At 46.9% G+C, this 22,504-nt stretch overlaps 9 protein-coding genes across 9 annotated transcripts; 4 read left to right on the top strand and 5 right to left on the bottom strand.

The window, feature by feature from the left end:
• Nucleotides 1-1,173: 1,173 nt before the first annotated feature.
• Nucleotides 1,174-1,549, top strand: N7487_000989 (uncharacterized protein; the record flags this gene model as incomplete). The annotated part of the gene is made up of 2 exons (XM_056868737.1): nt 1,174-1,276; nt 1,359-1,549. 2 exons carry the CDS (start codon nt 1,174-1,176, stop codon nt 1,547-1,549), a joined length of 294 nt encoding a protein of 97 aa, XP_056733521.1.
• A 946-nt stretch (nt 1,550-2,495) lies between these two features.
• Nucleotides 2,496-2,836, top strand: N7487_000990 (uncharacterized protein; the record flags this gene model as incomplete). Its single annotated transcript, XM_056868738.1, has 2 exons — nt 2,496-2,601; nt 2,655-2,836. The coding sequence occupies 2 exons, from the start codon at nt 2,496-2,498 to the stop codon at nt 2,834-2,836; spliced, it is 288 nt and encodes a 95-aa protein (XP_056733522.1).
• Nucleotides 2,837-3,585: 749 nt separating this feature from the next.
• On the bottom strand, nt 3,586-4,673 carry N7487_000991 (S1/P1 nuclease; the record flags this gene model as incomplete). The annotated part of the gene is made up of 2 exons (XM_056868739.1): nt 3,586-4,492; nt 4,543-4,673. 2 exons carry the CDS (start codon nt 4,671-4,673, stop codon nt 3,586-3,588), a joined length of 1,038 nt encoding a protein of 345 aa, XP_056733523.1.
• Nucleotides 4,674-6,362: 1,689 nt separating this feature from the next.
• On the bottom strand, nt 6,363-7,013 carry N7487_000992 (glutathione S-transferase family protein; the record flags this gene model as incomplete). Its single annotated transcript, XM_056868740.1, has 1 exon — nt 6,363-7,013. One exon carries the CDS (start codon nt 7,011-7,013, stop codon nt 6,363-6,365), a length of 651 nt encoding a protein of 216 aa, XP_056733524.1.
• Nucleotides 7,014-9,360: 2,347 nt separating this feature from the next.
• On the top strand, nt 9,361-9,594 carry N7487_000993 (uncharacterized protein; the record flags this gene model as incomplete). Its single annotated transcript, XM_056868741.1, has 1 exon — nt 9,361-9,594. One exon carries the CDS (start codon nt 9,361-9,363, stop codon nt 9,592-9,594), a length of 234 nt encoding a protein of 77 aa, XP_056733525.1.
• Nucleotides 9,595-10,166: 572 nt separating this feature from the next.
• Nucleotides 10,167-13,436, bottom strand: N7487_000994 (putative sister chromatid cohesion factor (Chl12); the record flags this gene model as incomplete). Its single annotated transcript, XM_056868742.1, has 2 exons — nt 10,167-10,581; nt 10,639-13,436. The coding sequence occupies 2 exons, from the start codon at nt 13,434-13,436 to the stop codon at nt 10,167-10,169; spliced, it is 3,213 nt and encodes a 1,070-aa protein (XP_056733526.1).
• Nucleotides 13,437-13,826: 390 nt separating this feature from the next.
• N7487_000995 (electron transfer flavoprotein subunit alpha/FixB family protein) lies at nt 13,827-15,082 on the bottom strand (the record flags this gene model as incomplete). The annotated part of the gene is made up of 3 exons (XM_056868743.1): nt 14,711-15,082; nt 14,464-14,632; nt 13,827-14,404 (listed from the first exon to the last, which is right to left on the bottom strand). The coding sequence occupies exons 1-3, from the start codon at nt 15,014-15,016 to the stop codon at nt 13,827-13,829; spliced, it is 1,053 nt and encodes a 350-aa protein (XP_056733527.1). The 5' UTR covers nt 15,017-15,082.
• A 235-nt stretch (nt 15,083-15,317) lies between these two features.
• On the bottom strand, nt 15,318-16,780 carry N7487_000996 (uncharacterized protein). The gene is made up of 2 exons (XM_056868744.1): nt 16,572-16,780; nt 15,318-16,512 (listed from the first exon to the last, which is right to left on the bottom strand). The coding sequence occupies exons 1-2, from the start codon at nt 16,641-16,643 to the stop codon at nt 15,391-15,393; spliced, it is 1,194 nt and encodes a 397-aa protein (XP_056733528.1). The 5' UTR covers nt 16,644-16,780; the 3' UTR covers nt 15,318-15,390.
• A 4,093-nt stretch (nt 16,781-20,873) lies between these two features.
• On the top strand, nt 20,874-22,246 carry sun1 (SUN family protein UTH1; the record flags this gene model as incomplete). Its single annotated transcript, XM_056868745.1, has 2 exons — nt 20,874-22,139; nt 22,202-22,246. The coding sequence occupies 2 exons, from the start codon at nt 20,874-20,876 to the stop codon at nt 22,244-22,246; spliced, it is 1,311 nt and encodes a 436-aa protein (XP_056733529.1).
• Nucleotides 22,247-22,504: the final 258 nt, after the last annotated feature.

Below are 22,504 nucleotides of genomic sequence, written 5' to 3' on the forward strand. Positions count from 1 at the left end.
TACTTGCAACACGAAGCCCCATTGATCCTTCTGGCTGTTGTCATGTAAATATCAAACTTGCTTTTTCCATGTTATCAGACCACAAGATGACATGGTTCGCTTCCTGTCTTTCTTGGCACGTGTGTATATGGATTTTTGGTTTTGAAATAAATTATTGTCTGTGTTTACTCTATTCAATATTAGTGATATACAAGAGGTCAACATTTTTACTCATATGCTTGTCAATTCGCCGTCATTTACATCCTATTTTCTTGCAATGCCCTTCTCCTGAATCTATTACAAAACATCCAATCACTTCAAATGAACAAGCAGTATCGGTTTAAGTCATCTAATACATCTCTATGGTGTCATCGAAATTGAATCCTGGGAGGACCCTTTAGCTTTTTGCACCTCTCAATCTAGCCTTTCACCATGGTCCGCCTCTGAATCCTTCAGCCGACTTCTCAGTCGTAGATGGATAAGACAACCGTATGACCAAGTACTATATTACGGTATTCTCGGAGCGATTTCCCTTTATGTCACTGCTGATGTTAGCAAAGAAGTGCGAGAGATGAAGCGCAAAGTTCTTGGCAGCCAATGCTGATCATTGTGGTATCCACAGCTCTAGCCTCGTGGGATAGCTTCATTTGTTTCCGAGGACTCCTTGTTCTAGGCCCCACCAGTTGTGCCTTACGGACTGTCGGCACCAAGTGTGGCCTGGCCCCAGGTCATTTTAAAAATTATGGAGAAAGAGCAAGGATGATCGCGCATATGAATAGAAGCATATCCAAAAAAAAAATATTACAAAAAAAAAAAAGCATGAAAATGAATGACATGTTCCCCGTGGCCCCCTGTATTCACATGAAAATTGCGCATAGTGACAAGAAAAAAAGCAAAACAGAATACTCTCAAGTATCGAGAGGCGTAAGAAACCAAGTGCGGCGAGGCCGTCGCCCCCTCAGCTCCTGTAGCCCCATTGATGCTACTCCGTACTTACGTACGGTTTTACCAAATTATGAGGGCCACGAATTTCCAATTTTGGTTTCAAGATGATAATTTGCTGGAAGCCCTAATTTCTTTCTCCAACAATTGACATATTTAAGTATTCCAGTCTCTCCGTTATTCATTCAGTCACTCTTCTTCCATATACCGACCATCTCTTTACATTCCACCCAAAGACCCCATACCGCAAATATGCAGCTCAGCATTCTTGCTATTGCCCTCTCTATCGGTGCTGTGTCCGCACACAACTGCCAGGTTGGCCTGAGATACTGTGCCTATAACCTTATCGGGAAAGGTATGAAGCCATGGATCAATTTTCAACGTTGTTCTTGAAGAAAGACGACACTTTCTTGGGAGTTATGACTGACATAAAGAAGGCGACTACCATTCCCAAGTGAATGATGCCATGGCAAAATATTATGGAACCAGCAGTACAAATCTGAAGTACCAAAATCCCGACTACGCACTTTACCTGTGCAATGGTGCCGACGACATTAAGATGGTCAAGGATTGCAACAACTACTGCTCGAATGGAGGCGATGACAAGAGTGACTACTGTGACAACTAGATAGCCCTCAGGGCTGTTTTATACCATGGTGGCCCCCTGGGCGTTTTATGTATTCTACGATCTAGTGCCTATTCTCTCATCATGAGGCCCTACTTGTTCGAATGATTTGTTCAACGCCATTCCATGTTTGCCTTGTATAGGATGATGCTAAAAAGTATACTAATACAACACCCTACACTTGTTCTATGCTGCGTATTTTCTTCTATTGTGATTTCGACTCTGTATAGGTAACAATCATCATAAAATGAATCAACACTTCCCAGGTTTGAGAAGCAAGTGTGATTCATCCAGTCAGAAAATTCTGAGGCTAATTAAATTACCAGATAATATAAACTTTACTCCTCCGTAAAGGAAGCATCTTTCGTATGAGGCAGAATATAATTCTTTATTTGAAATATGTTGATCCTTCCGGCCTCCGTGTCTATGTTCCTTCGTTGATGGATGGGCATTGGTCTAAAAAATTTGTCAGTAAAAATTTAGATAAACTTTCAAAGATGATGCTCATCAAATTGAGCTTTGACACGCCTTGTCAGGGGTACCTGTATACTCTAGGACTGGGGTCAACCCCACTTGACTATAGGGCGGCCCCACGCTGAACTCAACCCAGCAAAAGACCCGAGCCCTATTGGGGGCGGCCCGAGGGGGCTGTGTCTATGTATGTAGGGGGCCGCTACCCTAAGTTTCTAGACCCACCTGCATCCTAATTTCCTAAGATGGAAAAAGTGATGCAGTTCAGAATATAGAAGGATTAAAACTTGAAAAAATCCATTGGGGGCTGTAATTTTCGAAAAGAAATACCTATTTTTATTCCGTAATTTTGAGCACAGCTCGCATATATGACTGCCATCAGTCTACACGATATTTTAGGGGGAATATAAAAAGAGCGGAAGGCTTCCCATTATCAATTATCCATCCAAGTCATCCAATTAAAGCATCAATCTCCAATATGAAGTTCATCCTGCCCACCACCCTCGCCGTCCTTGCATCCACAGCCGTTGCCAAAAACTGCAATGAGGGATTCGACTACTGTGCTCTTACTCTCCTGAACAATGGTTGTTTCGACCCATCCTGTATACCTTGTCTGGATTAAGCTAACTTACTACAGGTGATTACCACCAGCAGATCTTGCAAGCCGTGAACGATTATGGCAAGAATCCTGCAAATTGGAACTATGACAACTTCCTCTACCATTGCGAGGGCGGCTCCAACGGAGACATCAAAATCACGAAGGAGTGCCCCAAGGGCTGTGTAGACGGTGGAGCTGGTAACGATGATCAGTGCCAGTAGTTTTGGAATTTTGGAACTACTCGTTGATATTTTTTGTTTATGATTTTGTGTATACAATACCTACATAGCATTCCTGCATATACTTCTTGTGAAAATCTGCAACCTTGGAATGTGTTTTTTTTCTTCGCCTCTCATGTAGATATATTGTAATTATAAGCTCCACTATTTTGATGAAAAGAAAGGGAATAGGTTCGGGAAACCTACCAGTGGCAGTATAGAAGATACAGACAGCTCCTTGAGCCATAACCAATGGGTTATCATCGGCATATAATTCCAAGTTTGATACCAAGGTGATGGTCCTCCGTTGAGTACTACTTCGTTCAACACCTCAACCTGCTCGCCTTCCTCGCCAGGTGCTAAATCAGGCTTAGGCGTAGAATCACCACGATAGCTTCAAATGTTCAAACGGGCTGAATATTTGGGAGAGAATATTCGTGTGAGTGAATATCTGCTCTGAGTGCTCTGAATAGAGCGGCGAGTCGCCCATGTCCGAACCGTAGGCGCTAGGTGACCACCAGCTTAGACTTGCTATTTCATATTTTTGGTTTTATTTTGCGGACAACAAGAGATATTGATAATGACCAAAAAGAGTCATCATCCATGATGACTATGTATTTATGTAGCTATGTATCTATAGGTTGTAAGAAGGAACGATGTAGTATATCAAAAATCGGCCTGGAATAAATAAGGATGGGTAAGCCCAAGCAGCTAGATCCACAACATATATTTTCTCTTCAAATTCCACCAGATCAATGGCGATTCTCACGCCCTTCCGAGGTGCAGCAAGATCCTCCCATGGCCGCTCTAGCCAGATTTGCGCGACTCATTTGACGAGGCTCCCGAAGAGACAAGCGGAAAAACTCTGGCTCGGCCGCTGGCTCTCGAGGTCCCTTGGCGAATTTCCCTGACTTATACTTGGCAGCAGTCTTTTTCTTGTAGATCATGTTGAGCCAGTTGGCTAGTCGGTAACCACCTTTAGCAACCTGCAGCTCAATCGTGCCGATGGCGGAGTTGTAGTATGTCGGGTAGAGATCGCCAGTCTGCAGGGCAGCAGCTCCGTCCGGCATGACAACGGTACAGACAAAGGAATTAGCATCCGACGCCCATCGAGTAGCAGTAGTGACAGTATCACTGATAGTATCGCCCTTGATCCAGCTCGTGGCTTGCTTCTTGTAGGTGCCGGCGGCGATTTCATCCACCAGGCTGTCGGCCCATCCCTTTGCATCGGCGAGCGAACTACCGCCAATCAACTGTGTAGGCATGTATGTATCCCAATCGGCGTGAAGGTTGTCACTGTAGTTGTTGAAAGTGACCTTGATACCGTTTCCGCCAACCTCGTAGTTCTCGTCATGCAGTGGCTGTGTGAGATCGCCAATGATGTGCACGAGGAATCTGAGGGCTTCGGCGGTATGGTCAGCACTAAGTCTGCCGTCGCCTGCGCGCTGGGTGTAATTGGCAATGGCAGAGATTGAGCAGCCTTCATCGCCACAATCGCGTTCATAGTCCACGTTGCAGGTTGTTGGGGGATCATCCATAGCATCAATATAGTGCAATGGGGCTGACCATTTACCGTCATCTGTGAGGCGATATTGGTCCGCCCAAGAAGCAATGTTTGCTAAATATGAGCTGGAAGTGTCGTTGAGAATTTCTTGTGCCCTTACATTTTATTAGAATTGAATACTTTCGTTATCTTGGAGAGGACTTACCATGATGCGGCTTCAGGCGACATGTAGTGTTGGGCAACATAGGCAACAGTCGCGTGGCCCAATGCACCCCACGCATTTGCTCCATGAATGACCCCGAAGGTGACAAAAGCAATCCTGGATAGAGACACCATTCTTAGAAAAACTTTCAGGGAATCACAGTCTAAAGTGTTTTATGCAGTGTTTATTTATGAAGATTAGTGAAAATCCAAATGCAATATATAGTTTCAAGCGCCGGCGGTTTCCACTTGGTGCAAGTCACATTACCATGAAGCCAGCCGATGTTACAACAAGAAAAACGGCCTATATGCAAGGGCTTGTCAGCAGATAAGAGCACGTCGATTTTCTACGTGGTCTGATTCGCGAACTCAATTGCGGGGTCGTCACTAATGCATTCCAGCCACCGGAGACCACCGGCGCTGAAGAAAAGGCCAAGCTATCTCGGTTTCTTCAAATCTCTAATCTACAATTAATATGACATGAAATAATAATTGAGGTTTTCCGTGATACGTGAATGGGTAAACAAGCACATAATTGACCTTGTAGAAATAAAACTTTGGAGTTGCTGGAGATCCAAACAGGTACAGATTAAATGTACAAATTCACAAAATAGTAAAGATGCTAGCAAAGATCCACGCGAAATTGACACGAGCAATTCCGTGCCGATCTTACTCAATGTAGCCCGCCTGTGAATAAAAGACAAGTGAGTAACAGCGAAAAGAAATGATTATGCAACAGTACTAAGAACTTCCCCCATCAAGAGCAACAAGAATACTCGGTCGCTTATACGACCTTGTCGGGTCTTCTTAAATGTCTCCTTAGGTGTATACAAAGGCAATAAAAGGCATAAACTGTGCAGAGGACTTTTCTATGTAAAACCAGGGATTATTCTCATTCTCCTTTCAAATGTGAGGTCTTTTACTCGTAGAATGTATACGGGGAAGATAATCCGCTGCTTATATACATGCATTGTCAAGAAACCTCTTTCGAGGCATCTTGTAATATAAATGCAGAATACCATAAATATCTTGAACGGCAGTGTCGTGACCCCGTAATTTGGAGAACATTTCTACTCTGGTCAAACCCAAAGTCGACACTCTGCAAATTTGCTTGTGTCTCCGAAACTGTAACCTCTAGAATGACGGGGGTTATTTGCTCATGTCAAGCTGGGGCCTTAACAGCTCCATTCATTAGATGTCTCCTGACACTATGGGGAGTGGTTGCTTCTAATCAATCGAGTGATGGAAAATAGGAGACAAGCTCGTTTAAAAAGATAAATCAACATTGAAGTTAGAAGCCTAATTTGTTATCGGGCTCTAATCGAGCTAAGTACACGATGAGATACATACCTCCCCAATTGTTTACAGGTATATGTGACTCACTTATCCACGGAAGTATATGTGCCATATATCAATAGAAGAACAAGATTCTGACGGAGACGAAAAGGAAGAAAGCTCCGCATGGGTGTTCGACGCCAGTTTTCCTTGAGTTTGCTCGCTGTGGCTAGCAAGTGCCAGGTCGATGTAGGGAAAGCGCGGTTCCGTCAGGCAGACAAATCCAAACGCGCAATCCCCAGTTGTACCCGTGGACATGATAAAGTACTCTGTACGGTTTATGTATACATCTAAAAGAATCCTGAAAAGATCAAAAACAAGTTGGTATGTTCTTATACATAACGTCCCTGATATCATTTTGGGCCCAGTAGATCAGATCATTAAAGCCTTGCGTCGACAATTACAGAGGCCGCATGAGCGACCCACTATTCTTGCGGTTTTTCGTTTCATTTCATTATATCCATTGGCAAATATTCTCATAAAATTCGTTTAGTGCTGCGCACAAGCCTCAGCCCGATCCTGGACCGACTTGGCAATAGCAGGACGTTCCTGCACCCGCTTTAACCAAGCAGCGACATTGGGGAACTCCTTCTCCATATCAATTCCAAACTGGCCAGTAAGCAGATACCAAGGCACGAAAGCAGCATCGACATATGAGAACTTGTCACCGACGAGATACTGCTTTCCCTCGAGGGCGCGGTTGAGCACACCAGAGACACGGCGGATTTCGTTGATGTAGCGGTCGATCGCGCTTTGAACCTTCTCTGAGTGATAGCGACTGAACCAGATAGCCTGGCCGAAGTATGGGCCTTGACCAGACACCTGGAAGTGGAGCCATTGCTTGGCGAGGTAGTATTCCTTGGAGCCGGTGGCAAAGCTGATGGTGTTTTTCTTGTCGTATGTGTCGACCAGGTATTCGACAATTGCGCCGGATTCCCAGAGGGTGATATCGGTGTTGGGGTCTTCAATTGCGGGGACACGGCCGTTGGGGTTGATGGACTCGTATGGCTCTTTCTTCATGTCTGGGAAGTTGATGATCTTGTGGGTGTAGGGAATATTCAGCTCTTCCAGGACCATGATCACCTTCCAGGGGTTGGGGCCTGGGCCATGGCCGTAGACGGTGATAGGCTTGAGAGACATCGTTGTGGTTTTTGATGAGGTAGTTATTTTGTATTGAAAGTGAGGGAAAAATTGAGTGAAAAGGACATACCAAATTAGGAACTGAAGCTCTCTTAAATCAAGCTTCCAACCCCTCGAAACCCCACAATTCTTCTCGGTTATTCATCCTGAACCTTCAAATGTACTAAGCAAGGGGCTTCCCAAATGCCGTGGAACCTGAAGCTGACAAATGGCCCGGGAGGACCCTGTGGAAACTTCCAGAGTGCGGAATTGGATTGCTCCACGTCATTGTCAGTTGCAATGCTTCGCTTTCACCGACAAAAGTGTTGCTGCCAAGCCGAACTGCCGGGTGCGTCTGCCATGACCTGAAATGATTACTAACATGTTGATCTTCCCATCCACGGGTGGGCTTGGTTGGATGACCATGTCAAAGCCGATAATGATAAGAGTATAAAAACAACACGGAGATATCCAATTGCAAAAATCGGCGGTGTTGATCTGAAATGCACGGTTGATACTGTGTGGCTGCTTCATGACTCGGAATATTCCACATCCAAGATGTGTTTGTCATCAATTGTCTGAGATCACATGTTGGATTCCAGCACAATCATATGGGTTCACCCTTTCTAGCAGAAGGGTTGACGCATCACTCAATGACTCGGCTTGCTGTGGAGCCTCGAAAACGAGTCCAATGCAGCACATTCATAATAGTGGGAAACCTGTGGATATGTAATGCTGCCAAGGCCGCAGGGCGTGTGAGTTAGAGTATACAAAGAGGTAACGCGGATTATGGAGATAATTAAACACTCCTAGTTCTGTGGCTCTGATCGAGTCATCTCTAGTGGATATAAGGTTGACAAGCCTCATCGATCGGACTTCCTAACCAACTCTATCGGACTAACACCCTAGTCACCAAATGTACTCCGATGCTTACATTACCCTGCAGAATTATATATCCGATCAGTATTTCGAATCTAAAATAGCATTTTGCCTTAATTTATAGATTAGAAATCAATTAGGCTGATCACGAATTTGTGGAATTAGTACGGAGTACAGAGTACTCCGTATCGGAATAAAAATTTACATGTTCGGACTAACGTCGGACTACCTAAAATCACAACATCCTACTCTACTATATACTAACTTCTCAGACTAAAAAATGCCTGCCGGTTAAAATTTTTCCGAGTCATCTCATTTTTATCCTTTGTACTCCATACTTTTGATTTCTAATTCTCCAAGACATCATTCTTTTAAGCTTTGTTGCAAAGCCGCAATCAACCCCGCTCTTTGAGTCATCCTAAGCCACTTCGTAAATAACGCGTTAGCATCTAGCCGTTTATCCTCGAAATCTGGGAAGTATCTTGCAATATGTAGAAACAGCTACACAACATATCCTTACCAGTGGCTCTAAGATAGGCCGCTGTTAACCGGCACAAGAGGCAAAATACACTCTATATAGTATACCTAAAATAACATCTAGTCTTCCTTGTGGGCCCAGATCGCCATTTAGAATTCATCTGAGATCCCTTCGGACAAGATCCAGACCGCAACTCCGAGCTGGGAAGATGGATATCTGCATTAGTCTCAGCCTAAGGCTCTCTAACACGCTAGCACTAAAAATTATACATACGCCCTTTCGCAAGATATTTCTGAACGGGGAAGTCTAAACGAGTTACATGGAAGGGCGTGCGAATGAATTGCTGAATTAGGAACCCGCACTATTCGGTGTCATCATTTAGGTCTAGAGGATGGATACACATGCCCCGGAGAGCAAGTAGCTTGTTTTATCAAATCTTTTTGACTTTCTACGCTCATAGATTCCATTGGATGATTCTACCGCAACGTTTTTACCGAATATTTTTGGGTTTTCCATTCCTGTAGCCCGCTAGTAAAAATTGTACTCCGATCCTTACTCCGATCTTTAGCGGCCCCACACATAAGGCGGCTGTGACTGACGTCTTTGTTGGGCTGTTCCGTGTGAGTGTACAGTGCAAAGCTTCTAGACTTGATGCCTAGTACTATGGCTGAGATAGTGGGGCTTGGCGTTTTGAGATTTTCTCTCGGAATGACAACTTAGCACGGAGTAAGTGATGTGTTTGGTGATCAACATCTCTATATAAAGGCCCGGTGATACCCCCGTAAAAAGAAACATTCCAATCCAATCCATTGCAAAGCATCAGATCTTACAGATCTAAAAAGTGACATCCTTCTCGTACCATCCTCCCGAACTATAACTACAAAACCAACTCATACTTCGTTTACTTTTCGTTTACGTCTATACCTCCATCGTCAACGAACCCTCCAAATTTTCAACCAACCCTCCAAAATCCCTCAAAACACACGCATAAAGCGTCAAATACAATTCAAGATGTTCAGCAAGTCCTCCAACTCGTCTTCCAAGACCACATCGAGCGCAGCCTCAACACACTCCACCGTCTCCACGGCCACAACTCTCAATTCAGCCGACGCCTCAATCAAGAACCACAAGTGGTACTCGCTCGGCTCAAAGTCCTCCAACTCCGATTCCAAGAAGATTGAGATAGACCTTGAGAAAAAGAAGCTGCACAACGAGGCTCTTGCCAGCTACTTCAGCCTGCGCTAAGCGACTTTGAAACAGTCGATGGATGTATCTACTTCTGTGGCGATTACATCCGCTCGATCCACTCACGATACCTGCTTCCTTTCTCTTGCTTATTTTGTGCTTGGTTTATTAGATTTGTTTCCATGCTATGCACTGCCGCGTTGATTTCTGGGTGCACTTGTTCGCCCTTCGCTTCAATGATGGAATGATTCGGATACCACATACTACGTTTAATATTTTGTGATTTGCATTCATGTCTCAATTTGTCTGTCTTTGTGATTATTTTTTTACAGTCATAATGTGGTCTGCTTGGCTGGTTTACTTGTTGGTGTTCAAATATGTCTTATGGGAATAGAGGAATGTCTCTTTATTATCTCTTTATGTTCAAGTTGTTTCTCACTCAAATTTTATCCTCATTTAAATGAAGTTCTCGTCTCGATTTTGAAATATTTCAAGTGATCTAGTAGTGTCTGGTATTCAATGGTTCGTAAAAAACAGGGATCATTATGAAATGTATGCAACAAATGCATGAAAACAAAACTCCAGCACACCATGACAAACGCTTAGAGGTAACTTGGAACTCAATGCATATATTACAACCCAGCCATTAACTCTCCCATAGATATGGGTTTCCGGACCGCATTCGAGAAGCCTTCGTGGAAAGTAACCCAGACTTTCCGCCCAGCCTTAGACGACTCATCAACCCACCCATCTGCGCTGTTTGGATCCTTAGGCTGTGGCACCGGCTGCTCAACCAGCCGACCAAAGAAGTCGCGTTTAACAGCCGCTTCCCTGATTGCTTTGGCTGCGGCCGTCTCATCAGAAGTCCTAGTGCCCTTAGCGCCGAGCCTAGATGCACCCATGGCATCCGACTGCTTGCGCGTGGTCGCCTTGCGATACTCTTGGTCTAGCACCTGGCGGACAGCATACCGCACTGGCGCTGTACCACCCGAAGCCTCAATAGTGCTGCCTTTGATCTTCGAGAAGACCACAAGTGAGTCGATTGGTCTATTTGGGGGTATATTAGCTTTGTATGTCTCAGAGAAGATTTGGAATCCCACTCACGGTTCCATCCTGTACGCCCATCCACCGTGATTTCCTTCATGTTCCACTCGGACTCTTTCAAAAGTCACGCCCATCCCGGTCATAACGCGCACAGTAGACTGGACAAGGGCACGTTCGGACTCTTTGCGGACAGTGGCAGTGCTTCTCTGCTCCCCATTGCCACGGATGATCACTGGCTTGACGTCTGGTGATAGCATGCGGATCAAGTAAGGGACTAGATCTGTAATTATGCTTTCATTCGACCGGAAAATGCGAGCCATAGGTGCTGAAAAAGAGGCATGGAATGCAGTCATGGCTGCACGGTTCTGCTTTTGTGCTTCGAAGGCAGCAAAGTCGGCTTTGGGCCCTGAGAAAGGATGGGGCTCTTCAGCTTCCTCGTCATCTTCGTTCTTGTCATCATCGGTGGTTCTGCCAGTAGCCGTAGCAAATAGATGATGGAACGCGACAACCGACTGGCTAAGGTATGGAATCAGTTCCCACTCTTGGGATGAATGGACTTTCGAACTGATCAAGTCATGGAAATGAAGCCAGTCGTGGGCGGCGTTGGGTTTAGAGAAGTAATTATCATCCTGGTATTGCTGGATGGGATATGAAGCGAAGCAGTCCGATACGCAGCGGTCATGATCACCACTAGAATCGATCATTTCCCGCAATCGGTTGATTGCGTGTCTCTTGCGTAGATCTGCCACGCCGATAGGAACATGGGTGTTGGCAGTATCAAAGCGATCTTGAAAACTCATGCCAACGGGAGCATCTGAGAAGCCAGCTCCTTCTGTGAACACACGGTTTACAATTTCACGAACACCCCCACGACTTAACTCCTTGAAGAACGCGCTACCCTCAGCTGATGCATTGAGGACTCGGTTCTCCAGCCAGTTCCTCGTCAGTCTGAGTGAAGATGGGACTGACTCGTTTCGAAGCTTGTGTGCCACAAATTCTGCCGCAACAAGCACGCTGCGAATATCGCCCTCGGCAGACCCTTGAGTTTTGCCACTGCGCTTTTTTCTACTCGCCATACCCCAGGCTGCCTCGCATAGCCTTCGAGCACCATCACCATCGCAGGGGATGCCTTCACGGCCAAATATAACCTTGACTCGTTGAACAACATTCTCCAATGGTGCTTGGCGGACGTTGATCATCTCTGCAATAGATGATGCCCTAAGAGGCCGGAGACTGCTGTGATAGAGATCATTGCAGACCAGAATCAACGGCCGCATGAATCGGAAGTTGTCACCCTTGCGCTTCTTGCCATTGTTGCCCTCCGAAGACAATTTCGCGTTCCGTTGATCGAGCAATACAAGGTCAATGAGGGCCTTCATGAAACCACCTTCACCACCACTTCCAGAACCACCAGTGACACCATCAACTTCGTCCACAACGACACATACGGGTTTACCGGCACGGCGCACCTTTTTATCACCAACCTCCACGTTCATACCCTTGACGTTCTCGGTTCCCAGCGCATCACGAATGCGGCCTTTGACCACATCCCTGCTGCGGTCATCACTTGCATTGATTTCAAGCACTTCGAAGCCAGCCTGTCTGGCACATACGTGCGCTAATGTCGTCTTTCCGAGGCCGGGTGGACCACTCAATAAAAGAACTTTTCGATGGATGTACTCTTCTTCGTCATCCTGGGCAGGCTTCTTCGCCCGAGACTTGGCTAGGCCAGGGAACACAATTGACTCCCACCCCTTGAGCCAGCGTAGGACTGATCGATGGGTGCGTTCATCGCCAATAAGGTCGGTGAATTTACGAGCACGGTATTTCTCTGTCCACATTGCAGAGTCTATCTTCTTCTGCTTTGAGCTCACGTTGTTCGCTTCAATGGTTTGCTGGACTGGGGGTTGAGGGATAGTGGTTGTGGGTTTTTCGTCTTTGGCAGCATCGTCTAGCAATTTGTGGATGTCGATACCGTAATAGCTCTTCGTCGCTCTTCCAGGCTCTGTCTCGGATCGACTAGCGATCATGTCTTTGTAGGAAACCGGGGCCTGGACCTTCCTGTGTACGACATTATGGGTCTTCCCGGTACACGTCTTGATCTGGAACCTCTTGGGAGCCGTTGGAGCGGGCCGAGGTGTCATTTGTACTAGTGTTCGGGAAGAACTGGGGGTAGGAATGGTTGTGTCGTTCAATTTCGTAGATGCCGGCGCCAGTGCCAGTATACTAGGGAGTTCCGCCGAAGGCTCCTGGAAGAAGTGCTCGGGCAGGTCATATTGATTATTCGCCTGCTCATCCCGGAAAGCAGCGAGGCCTTCTTCGTCATCGTCATCATCATCATCAACAAAGCCTCCAACCATGCGCTGTCGCTTCGGCTCCGTTGGCTCCTCGCCTCCCTCCGCATTTGTGACTTTCCTCTTCTGCGAGTCATTGGTAGCATTGCCAGATGTAGGTGCAAGCGTGCCCGGAGACGCTATGAACGGCATTCTTGAAACGGGTGGCGAGGATGGGAGAAAAGAGAGATTTCGAGTAGGAGTGTGAGAAAATGGTCTCGGGGTCGTAACGTTCTTCGTCGGCGTATCTACTGTGTGGTTGTCAGTGCCACTGTTCCAGGCAATGCGGGATTGGGATCGCAAACCAGGTCGTATTTCGTCTTCGCTGCGAAACACATCAGAAAGATCCCACGCTCGGTGTTGAATCACAACTCTGTTTCGGGTTTGTTCGCGGCGGTGCAGGTGGATTGCCTCGAGATCGTCGGAGAATGATTCGGACGGTGGGTTTGTGTCACCAAGACCTTCGGAGTGTAGGTGAAGGGCGGGGTCAAACGAGGATAGGAATGATGGCGAGGAGGGAAGCATTCAAACGTTCAGACATCTCATGTCATTGAATGGTCTCCGATGTAATTCCCCTCTGATAGACGCGCGACGCGTGCAGAACGCGCTAGTCCCGTTTTGGCCGCATAGTCCTTTTTCAATTTCTTCTAGGCTGTCTCTACAAATATTCTCAAGCAATGTTTTATTTGTAGACTACATTCTTTTCAAAGTACAGTATGAAGTTTAAAGCATCCTTCTACGGATATTAAAATCAGATAAAAAATTATGGACATTTGGTATTGTAGACCAAACCAATTTTGGCTCCAGTCCTCTAGTCAATGGTATACTGTACGGTTCATTTAACAGACAAAAAAAAAGGCATCAACCTGCTCGATAGGTCATGATACAAAAGGACAAACTATTCGTGCGACCAAATTAGGCGCTCTTGACTTTCTCGGTCAGCTCAGGCACCTTGTCAAACAGATCACCCACGAGGCCAACATCAGCAATCTGGAAGATGGGGGCCTCGGGATCCTTGTTGATAGCAGCAATGACCTTGCTGTCCTTCATACCAGCCAAGTGCTGGATAGCACCAGAGATACCGGCACAGAGGTAAAGCTGAGGAGCAACGTTCTTACCAGTCTGACCAACCTGCAGACTGTTATCGGCGAAGCCACTGTCGACAGCAGCACGCGAAGCACCAATAGCAGCGCCAAGGGAATCCGCCAGAGGGAGCATGATGCGGTCAAACTCCTCCTTCGACTTCAAGCCACGGCCTCCAGACACAACACGGGTAGCTGTAGCGAGTTCAGGGCGCTCTGACTTGGCCAATTCCTCAGACACCCACTCGGTCATCGCGGGAACGTTGGGGTCCGCTCCGTCGACGACCTCGGCAGAGCCGCCCTCGGTCTCGACGTCCTGGAAGGCGGTGCCTCGGACTGTGATGACCTTAACATTGTCGGTGGACTGGACGGTCAGAATCGCGTTGCCGGCGTAGATGGGGCGGACGAAAGCTGGATTATGGTCAGTGGCCGGATCACATGTCAAACTTCTTCCTCGGGATTTCACATACTGTCCTCGCTCTCGATACCGGTGATGTCCGAGATTTGCTGCACATCCAACAGAGCAGCCACGCGGGGCAGCAGGCTCTTTCCGAAGGCAGAGTGGCCTGCAACGACGTGGGTGAATTCGCCCTTCTTGATGTTTTCGACGAGAAGAGGAGCATAGTTTTCAGGAAGGCCCTAATGTAGAAGAAATCCAATTGTTAGTTAAAGCTCCTTATACAGGGATTAATTTCCGAAGATTCTAGAGGTATATACCTTCTCATATGCATCATTATCCACAGCCAGCACCTTCTCAATGCCCTTAATCTTAGCAGCCTCGGCAGCAGCGGTGCCCTTCACACCGGAGCCAGCAATGAAGCCTGTTACTGAGCCACCGAGCTTCTGTGCGGCCGCAATCGCGGACAAAGACGAAGATTCCAGTTTGCCATTGCGCTGCTCGAGAACGGCGAGGGTTGAGAGTAGGCGGGCGAGCGCCGAAGAAGCGGGCTGGCTCAGCTTTCGGGTGGGTTGGAGCTGAGAGCGGGCAGCCCGCAGGACAGAGTGCCTAGCGATCGGAATCATAATGACAACTTGGTGGAATTATTTGGCGTTGTTCTTCCAGACGTGGGGAGAAGAGCAAGATTGAAGCTCGGCGATTCACGGTGATGTGACTTTCGGTGGCTATCGTCGGGATGCCAAGACTGGCTCCCGAGGTCGGACTCGGTTAATGCGGTGATCATATAGCCTGATTATTCTTCGAAATGACGCATGCAACGGCCATGGAAAGGACTTAATCTAATCTATTACTCTGTTATATTGTGCCTCAATGGCTTAGTTTGTTTACTGTTAGATTGATCTTAATTACGGCACAACATAAATTGTCGGAACAATAGACACGTGATATTTTGTACGCCAGAAATACCTTTACATGCAGAAAACATTAAGAGCTATAACAATCATGAAGTCGACTTTCTCTTCTTCTTGCCACCAGTCTTTGTCGCGACGGGCTTGCTTGTGTCACCATCCTCGAGAGCCTGAGCCTTAAGCTGCTGGAGCTTCTCTTTCCGCGCGGCCACGGATGCAGCCTCCTCCTCATCCTCTGCGGACTTGGTCTTCTTGGTCTTCTTCTCCTCGAGCAGCTTGCCGTCTCCAATTGACTTGCGCTTCTTGGAGTCCTTGATAGCTTCGGTCTCAGGGGCAGCTTCCAGCACGTTCGCATCCTCAACCCACAACTCATCAGCGAGCCAAATAGGCAGGGCCATGGTGTTGGCACCCTTGATGTGAAGAGCCTTGATGTTTCTCCAGCCCTTTGCGACGAACTTATCGGTCAGACCGTTGACAACTGCGGCAATATTCTCAGAAAGCTGCTCGGCTGTGAACTTGGACGAACCGACCCGGACGGCAGCGGTGGTGGATGGTGCGAGCTGCACCGAGGCGCAGTTCAGGGTACGCTCGATCTCCTTGGCGACAATAAGAGGAGAGGCGAAGGAAGCGTTCTTCTCTTCCTTGGAGGAAGAGCTGTTCTTCTTGGTGTCCTTCTTGACGCGCTTGCCATCCACCTTCTCGATCTCGGCGATACGGATGGGGATCGGGCGCTTGCTAGACTTGTAGAAGATCTTTCCGAGGGTCTGTACCAGGCGCATGGCGATACGGTCATCAGCCAGGAAAACATCGTGCTCGGCGAACAATTGGCGACGGCTCTCGAAGCTCTGGTAGCGGGCCTTAAGTTTAGAGAAACCAATGACCTTCTCGATGCGGGAGGAAAGGCCCTGAGGGAATGATGGGTCGGCAATGATATCTTTAACGCCACGCTGAGGGTCGGCAGTGATCAAACAGATACTGAGCGAGGGAGATGTGTTGAGAGAGTGGGGAATGCTGATCTTGCCGGGCTTCAGGCGGTTCTTGTCGACCACATGCTGCTTAGTGGTGAGAACGAGCCAGATGGCTTCGTTCTTGGTCGCGCTGTCCTCGCCATCGGAATCATCGTCGCCAATAAGAGTCTTCTTGGTGGCGGTCTTCTCCTGTTCCTGCTGGGTAGACTTGATGTGCTTCAGGAGCGCGGTGGAAGCTTTGATGGCCTGGTTGAATTAAGATAAGTACTTTGCGAAATTGGATCTAGGGAGTCATTGGTACTAACCTGGGGCTTATCAAGCTGGTAAGGCGAACCTGAGGTCACCTTCGAAGTGAGTTGAGTAGTAGAGGAGCCCATTTTAGCAAGTTGTAGACTCGATGAACATCTCCAATTTTTTTGCAATCATATCGGGACTCAAAAAAAATTCGGAAGGCGGTGGCAGTTCATCCGTGCTTGGCAATCCAGACCCCGGTTGGTGCCTGAGGCCTCTATCGCGCCGCAGTTATCGCCTTTCTCCATACTCCGTAGGGTTTGTGTTAAAAAAAAGAATTTGCAATCTAGTTGACTCGAGACGGCGAAATTAGAGCTACATAAACGGCTTTACATCCATGTTATGCTTCCCAGGTGCGAATCTCCCTCGCTATATAAATCGGGGACAGGTTGACCTCATTGGCTTTCTCGGTGTGTGTAGATATCTCAGATCGAAATCCCTAATAGTATACAGATTCCAGGAGCTTGCAGGACTTATAAAGAATTTTATTTTCAAACAGGTAAACAAAAAAGAGACGCTATATTGCGATGGAACGATACCATGGCTACCACCAACATACATATGTACATATTTTACGCCCAAAGCAAAAATATGCTACTATCCGCTGATTTGCCAACTCGAGCCCATTGTCCATTGTAAAATTGCATATTTGATGTGAATAATAAGGGTATGACCTACCGGTTTGCAGAAACTACCATGACTACATAAGTACTCCGAGAGTAAACGTCGGATTTTCAGATCCGACCATGTTATAATGACGCCCGTTCTTTGTACAGGGGGGTTTGGCCCATCTATGAGACCAATGGCCATGGGGCGATAGCGACATGCGGAATCAAATGCGTGGCTTGTCCGTCCTACAGTTACGGTCAAAAGTCTAGAGAGGATGATAAGGAAGCTCTCCAGCCGCAGCTCACATACATATATATATATATATATATATGCTAGAAAATTGTACGAGGAGATTGTCTTGTGCACTGTACCTCAAAATATGAATTATTAATTTAATTATATTTTTGTGGTAATTTTTATTATATGCAAGGGTACAGAGTAACTCTGGAGCGGCTGATGAACGTGTTTCAAGTAATCAGGTGCGTTAGTGGAAACTATGTTGTATGCGGCTGGAATAAACTGACAGTCACCGCAATCTTACCTAGCCCTGGAGGCTGTTTCGGATTATCTAAAAATATCCACCATAGAATCCTCCCTCGCTTCTCCAGGAAAAAAATCTTGCGAGAAAGGATCGCCACCTGATAACTAGAGTGCCAAGTCTATCGCGAGTCGGGTGACTATTTATAGACAACGGGTTGGATCTCTGTGTAGATCAGACCATTGTGGTAGTATATGTTGATAGCTGTCTTGTATCTCCGCAAAAAAAAAAATGTCACATTTAAACTAGCCAGATGTGTTGGATTTTATTTTACATTTTACCCATATCGAGGTGATTTAGTGAGAAACTACATGGCGCATGCTGCAAGACACAGAAGCACCGCTAAAACCCACCACATCCACAATATATAATATACTGTAAGACCGGCTTTCGGGATTGACCATGAGATGCAAGATTACAAGGTTCGTACTTGTATGCTGTAAATTGTGTTGTAGTCTCTGGTTGTGTATAAAAAGGTCCTCTGCACAGATGGTTTTTATTGCCTTCGCATACATCTAAAAATACACAGAAACAGATCGGAGTGTTCTCAATGTCCCTGATAAGTATGTATCATCTGGGGCCAAACAGATCATATTACTAAAGTCAAGGACATCAGGGCAGAATTCTTGTACAGCATATATTGATAACCCACACAATTGATGTCACAGGATTGAATACTGCATATGGGTATAGATAGGTACCAATCATAGCATATCCATTGCAGGTGCGCAGTTTTATATCCTGTAAGTATACTGCAATTAAATCGGAAATGGAACCCATACTCCATACAAATTTTAATTAATTCAGACCATACGAACGGTGGCCCTGACGAGCCGAACTGTGGAGAGTGTCCGATTTTAATATATAAAATGCTTGAAAGTGAGCAGAACAGAGTAGGATATATATACGGAGTACCCAAATACTACTCCGTAGTTAAAGTATTATTCGTACACCATGCATAACCCAAGGAGCCGCGCAAGTATCTTCCCATGATGTACAATGCAAGTCTCTTTAAGCGATATTCAAATCTGCCTAAAAGTACCAAGTAGAGAAAAAGGAGTCGGGTCGGCAGATGTTACATTTATTGCAGCAGGCACCAGTTAAAACAAAGAATCGGATCGAACGGAGGATTGTGGAGCTGAATATTACTATCCGAAAATATAGGATGCCTTGGTGTTGGCTTTGATTGCTTAGTTGAATATACATGTAGAGTAACTGTGGCTTGAGTAGCATTCCACGTCAAGACAAAAGCATGTCTTCATCGAATGCCGCTTCGGCCGAACTTGGCTATTGCATAGAGAATGGGGAGAACGTGGGCGCTACTGTCGGGTGGTTATTGTTACAACAATAATACATTTAGTGTAATTTTAGTGTACATAATTCTAGAGATCTGCTAGACCGGGCCATGACGCGGACAAAGCCGTGCTGTCCAAACAGTAGGATTAAGATTGCTGTGGATCGACAAGTCCGTCGGCTTCTAGCTCGCATGTCTTTGTTCCACTGGCTGGTCGATTATCAAAAAAGTGGATGAGCGGAGTCACTTTCGGCTGCTAGAGAGGACTGGAGTATGGAGAAGTGCGTGAATTTAGAATTTCAAAGCGCGGAGTCGTCATCACTGTGGGTTGTGATTATAGCTCAAAAGTCCACTCCGTACGGAGTACCTAGGGAGTGCAACGGACCTCCGATGTAGGTACCCCGTACTTAGTATCTCCTGACTCTCTGGCGGTATTTATATAGTACTTACATCGTGGGCTGATATTTAATTTTATTTGCGACGCCATGAGCAGGTCAGATCTGGTATATTATTATCAATCTTGGTATTAGTAGGCTAGAATTTGAGTCCAGTTAAAGTGGAATACAAATCGGACTACTCCGTAGGGAGCGAGCGTTAGTACCGTCAGGGGAAATCCCCTTGCTGGCTACGCACACCGCACCGTAAGTCTTGGAAAAGCTGGGCAGGTACGGAAGTAGATCGGTCAGGTCAGGCTGTCAGGGGGTGAACGTCTTCCAAGGTTATACTTAAGCGTCTCTCTACAAATTACCCCTGGCGGGATTGTTATGGGCCGCAACAATTAAAGCGAGGCTATAAGGTTGAAGCATTGCAACATTATGTTGTAAAAGAGGGGGGGAAGTAACTTCAATAGTGTGCTCTAATAAATTGCCCTCCGTATTCAAATAAGAATTGAACAAAGCAGGAGAATACTCAACCAGTCCAAGGTTGAAATGAACCTTGGAATAATAATATAATTCAAATGGGATTTTTTTGGTACCCATGGATACGCAAGGAATTTCGGCAGGGCCAACCTTGGAAGTGATCACTGATTGGTGTACCTGAATTCTGGGGCCCAAACAGCTGCAATCCTTGCCTCTGATTGGCTCCCCCTGGCAGTTTTTAATCTCGTTTTAACGCCAAGCGGCATGGAGTAAACAATACCAGAAAAAGAAAAAGAAAAAAGAGAAGCTGCCTAGATCATGGCCATTATAGAACTATGTTGTACTCAGGTGGATCGGGAAGGAGAGAAATAATAGAGAGCATAGCTTCATGTAAAAAAATACGTACAAAATAGGATGATCTCTTGGAAATAGTATATTGTATATGCCAAGCAGAGCAGGTAGCATCCAGCCTCTGTCCAGGGTCCACTACCAAGGTAGGCAGTGTAAGACAGCTTGTATCTCGTACCTGCCCCTTTTCCCGTGACAATCACGCTAACGCTATTGGGACATAAACCGAATCGCCCCCCCCTCCTTTTTGTCTCCTCTCCCTGACTTCTTCTTCCCCAGTCTTTCCACTCACCGCACTCCTTTCTCGAAGTTTTCCCACACCAGAGGGATTCGTTCTCTCCACATTCATTTGAAAACCGCTGTCCTTTACTCCATTGACCGTCTACGACAAACGCGCGACTGCCCTTGAAGTGATGTATGTGCTATCTCCTGTTTATCTCTACATATTGCAATAGCAAGTCGCGATGTGGTATGGTGCGGATTGTTGTGTGTTGATCCGAGTACTATGCATGCGATTGTGCGACAAAACAAACGCGATAAATGGTTGGAGGGAGTCAATCGCACCCAAGTTTCTCTATACAACGGAAACTTATTCGAAGAGAAGAACTGTACATGGATTGTGACGCAACTAACGCTTGATGTTCAACAGTTCCGCACTACCACTACGATGAAGTTCCAAAACACCGTTGCCGCACTAGCGACGGCTGGCCTCGCGGCCGCTCACGGCCATGGCCACGCTCACGCCCACAAGCGCGCTACCGAGACCGAGACCGTTTCGGTCGCCGGCGCAGTTGTGTACGATTTTGTCGTATTGGACCCGTCTAAGTCCGGCAGCCCTCAGTCCATCACCATCGAGGAAGCCTGCAAGGGTCTGGCAAACCATGAGTATGAGTGGCTGGACTCTGAGGTTGCCGCTGCTTGCCCATCCAGTAGTTCAAGCACTGCCGCACCGACGTCGAGCTCCACGTCCACCCCAATAACAACCGCTACCGTTGCCCCCGCGATCCTTCAAGTGACCTCAGCTGCCATCACCCCCGCCAGCTCGACAAGCACCGCTGAGTCCACCTCTAGCTCCACTACAACCGCCGCTGCTACCAGCAGCTCTTCTAGCTCCTCCAGCTCGAGCAGCTCTAGTGCCACCGGACTCAATGCCGACTTCCCCGATGGAGAGATTGACTGCGGTGACTTCCCTTCGCAGTATGGTGCTGTCGCCCTTGACTACCTTGGTCTTGGTGGTTACTCTGGTATCCAGTACGTCAGTCTCCTCGATGATGTGATTAGCGATATCGTTACCGCCGTTACTGGCGATGAGTGCCACCACGGTGCCATGTGCTCTTACGCTTGCCCGCCTGGATACCAAAAGTCCCAGTGGCCTACCACCCAGGGTAGCACTGGCCAGTCCGTTGGTGGCCTTCAATGTAAGACCGACAACAAGCTCTACCTCACCAACTCGAATTATAAGCAGCTTTGCATTCCTGGTGTCGGTGGTGTCCACGTCAAGAACAAGATGTCCGAAAGCGTTGCGGTTTGCCGTACTGATTACCCCGGTACCGAGTCCGAGACCATTCCTCTCACCTCTTCCCCTGGTGGAGTCCACGAGCTCACTTGCCCCGATGGTGACAAATACTTCCTCTGGGAGGGCAAGGTCACCTCCGCTCAGTACTACGTCAACCCCAAGGGTGTGTCTACTGAGAAGGGTTGTCAGTGGGGTGACAGCAGCGAGGACGTCGGTAACTGGGCTCCTATCAACCTTGGTGTCGGTTACACCAAGTCTGGAAAGTTCCTCTCCATCTTCCCCAACACCCCGACCACCACCAAGGCTCTTGACTTCAATGTTAAGCTTGAGGGTGACGGTCTCAGCGATGAGTGCCGTTACGAGAACGGCAAGTTCTACGACTCCAATGGTGCCATCAGCGGCAACAGCGGTTGCACAGTAAGTTTTCGTCCCTGGCCTCCCGATTTGCAAATTTCCATACTAACACTATCTCTTCCCAGGTCGGTGTCACCTCCGGCAACGCCTACTACGTCTTCTACGACTAAATGTCGCAACCGCTTTTTGGTCGGCAGCAGTCCTTATCCTGCCATGCGAAACTCGATGAGCTTCCCATACTTCAATTACACTAGGGCAAGCAGAGCTACCGCTCTCATTTCATTCCCCTATGTGCATCTGTCTATATTCACGGTTTCTTATTCGAAGGATCATTATTCTTTTCTGTGTATCTTAAGTTCTATCTTGTTTTACGTGTGACTGGGCCCGAATCCAATCCTCGTTGCATATTTTTTGTTTTATTTTTCTTA

The sequence above is a fragment of the Penicillium crustosum genome, assembly GCF_028827405.1.
Source record: "Penicillium crustosum strain IBT 35664 chromosome Unknown utg000001l_segment0_segment0, whole genome shotgun sequence".
Lineage (NCBI taxonomy): Eukaryota > Fungi > Ascomycota > Eurotiomycetes > Eurotiales > Aspergillaceae > Penicillium > Penicillium crustosum.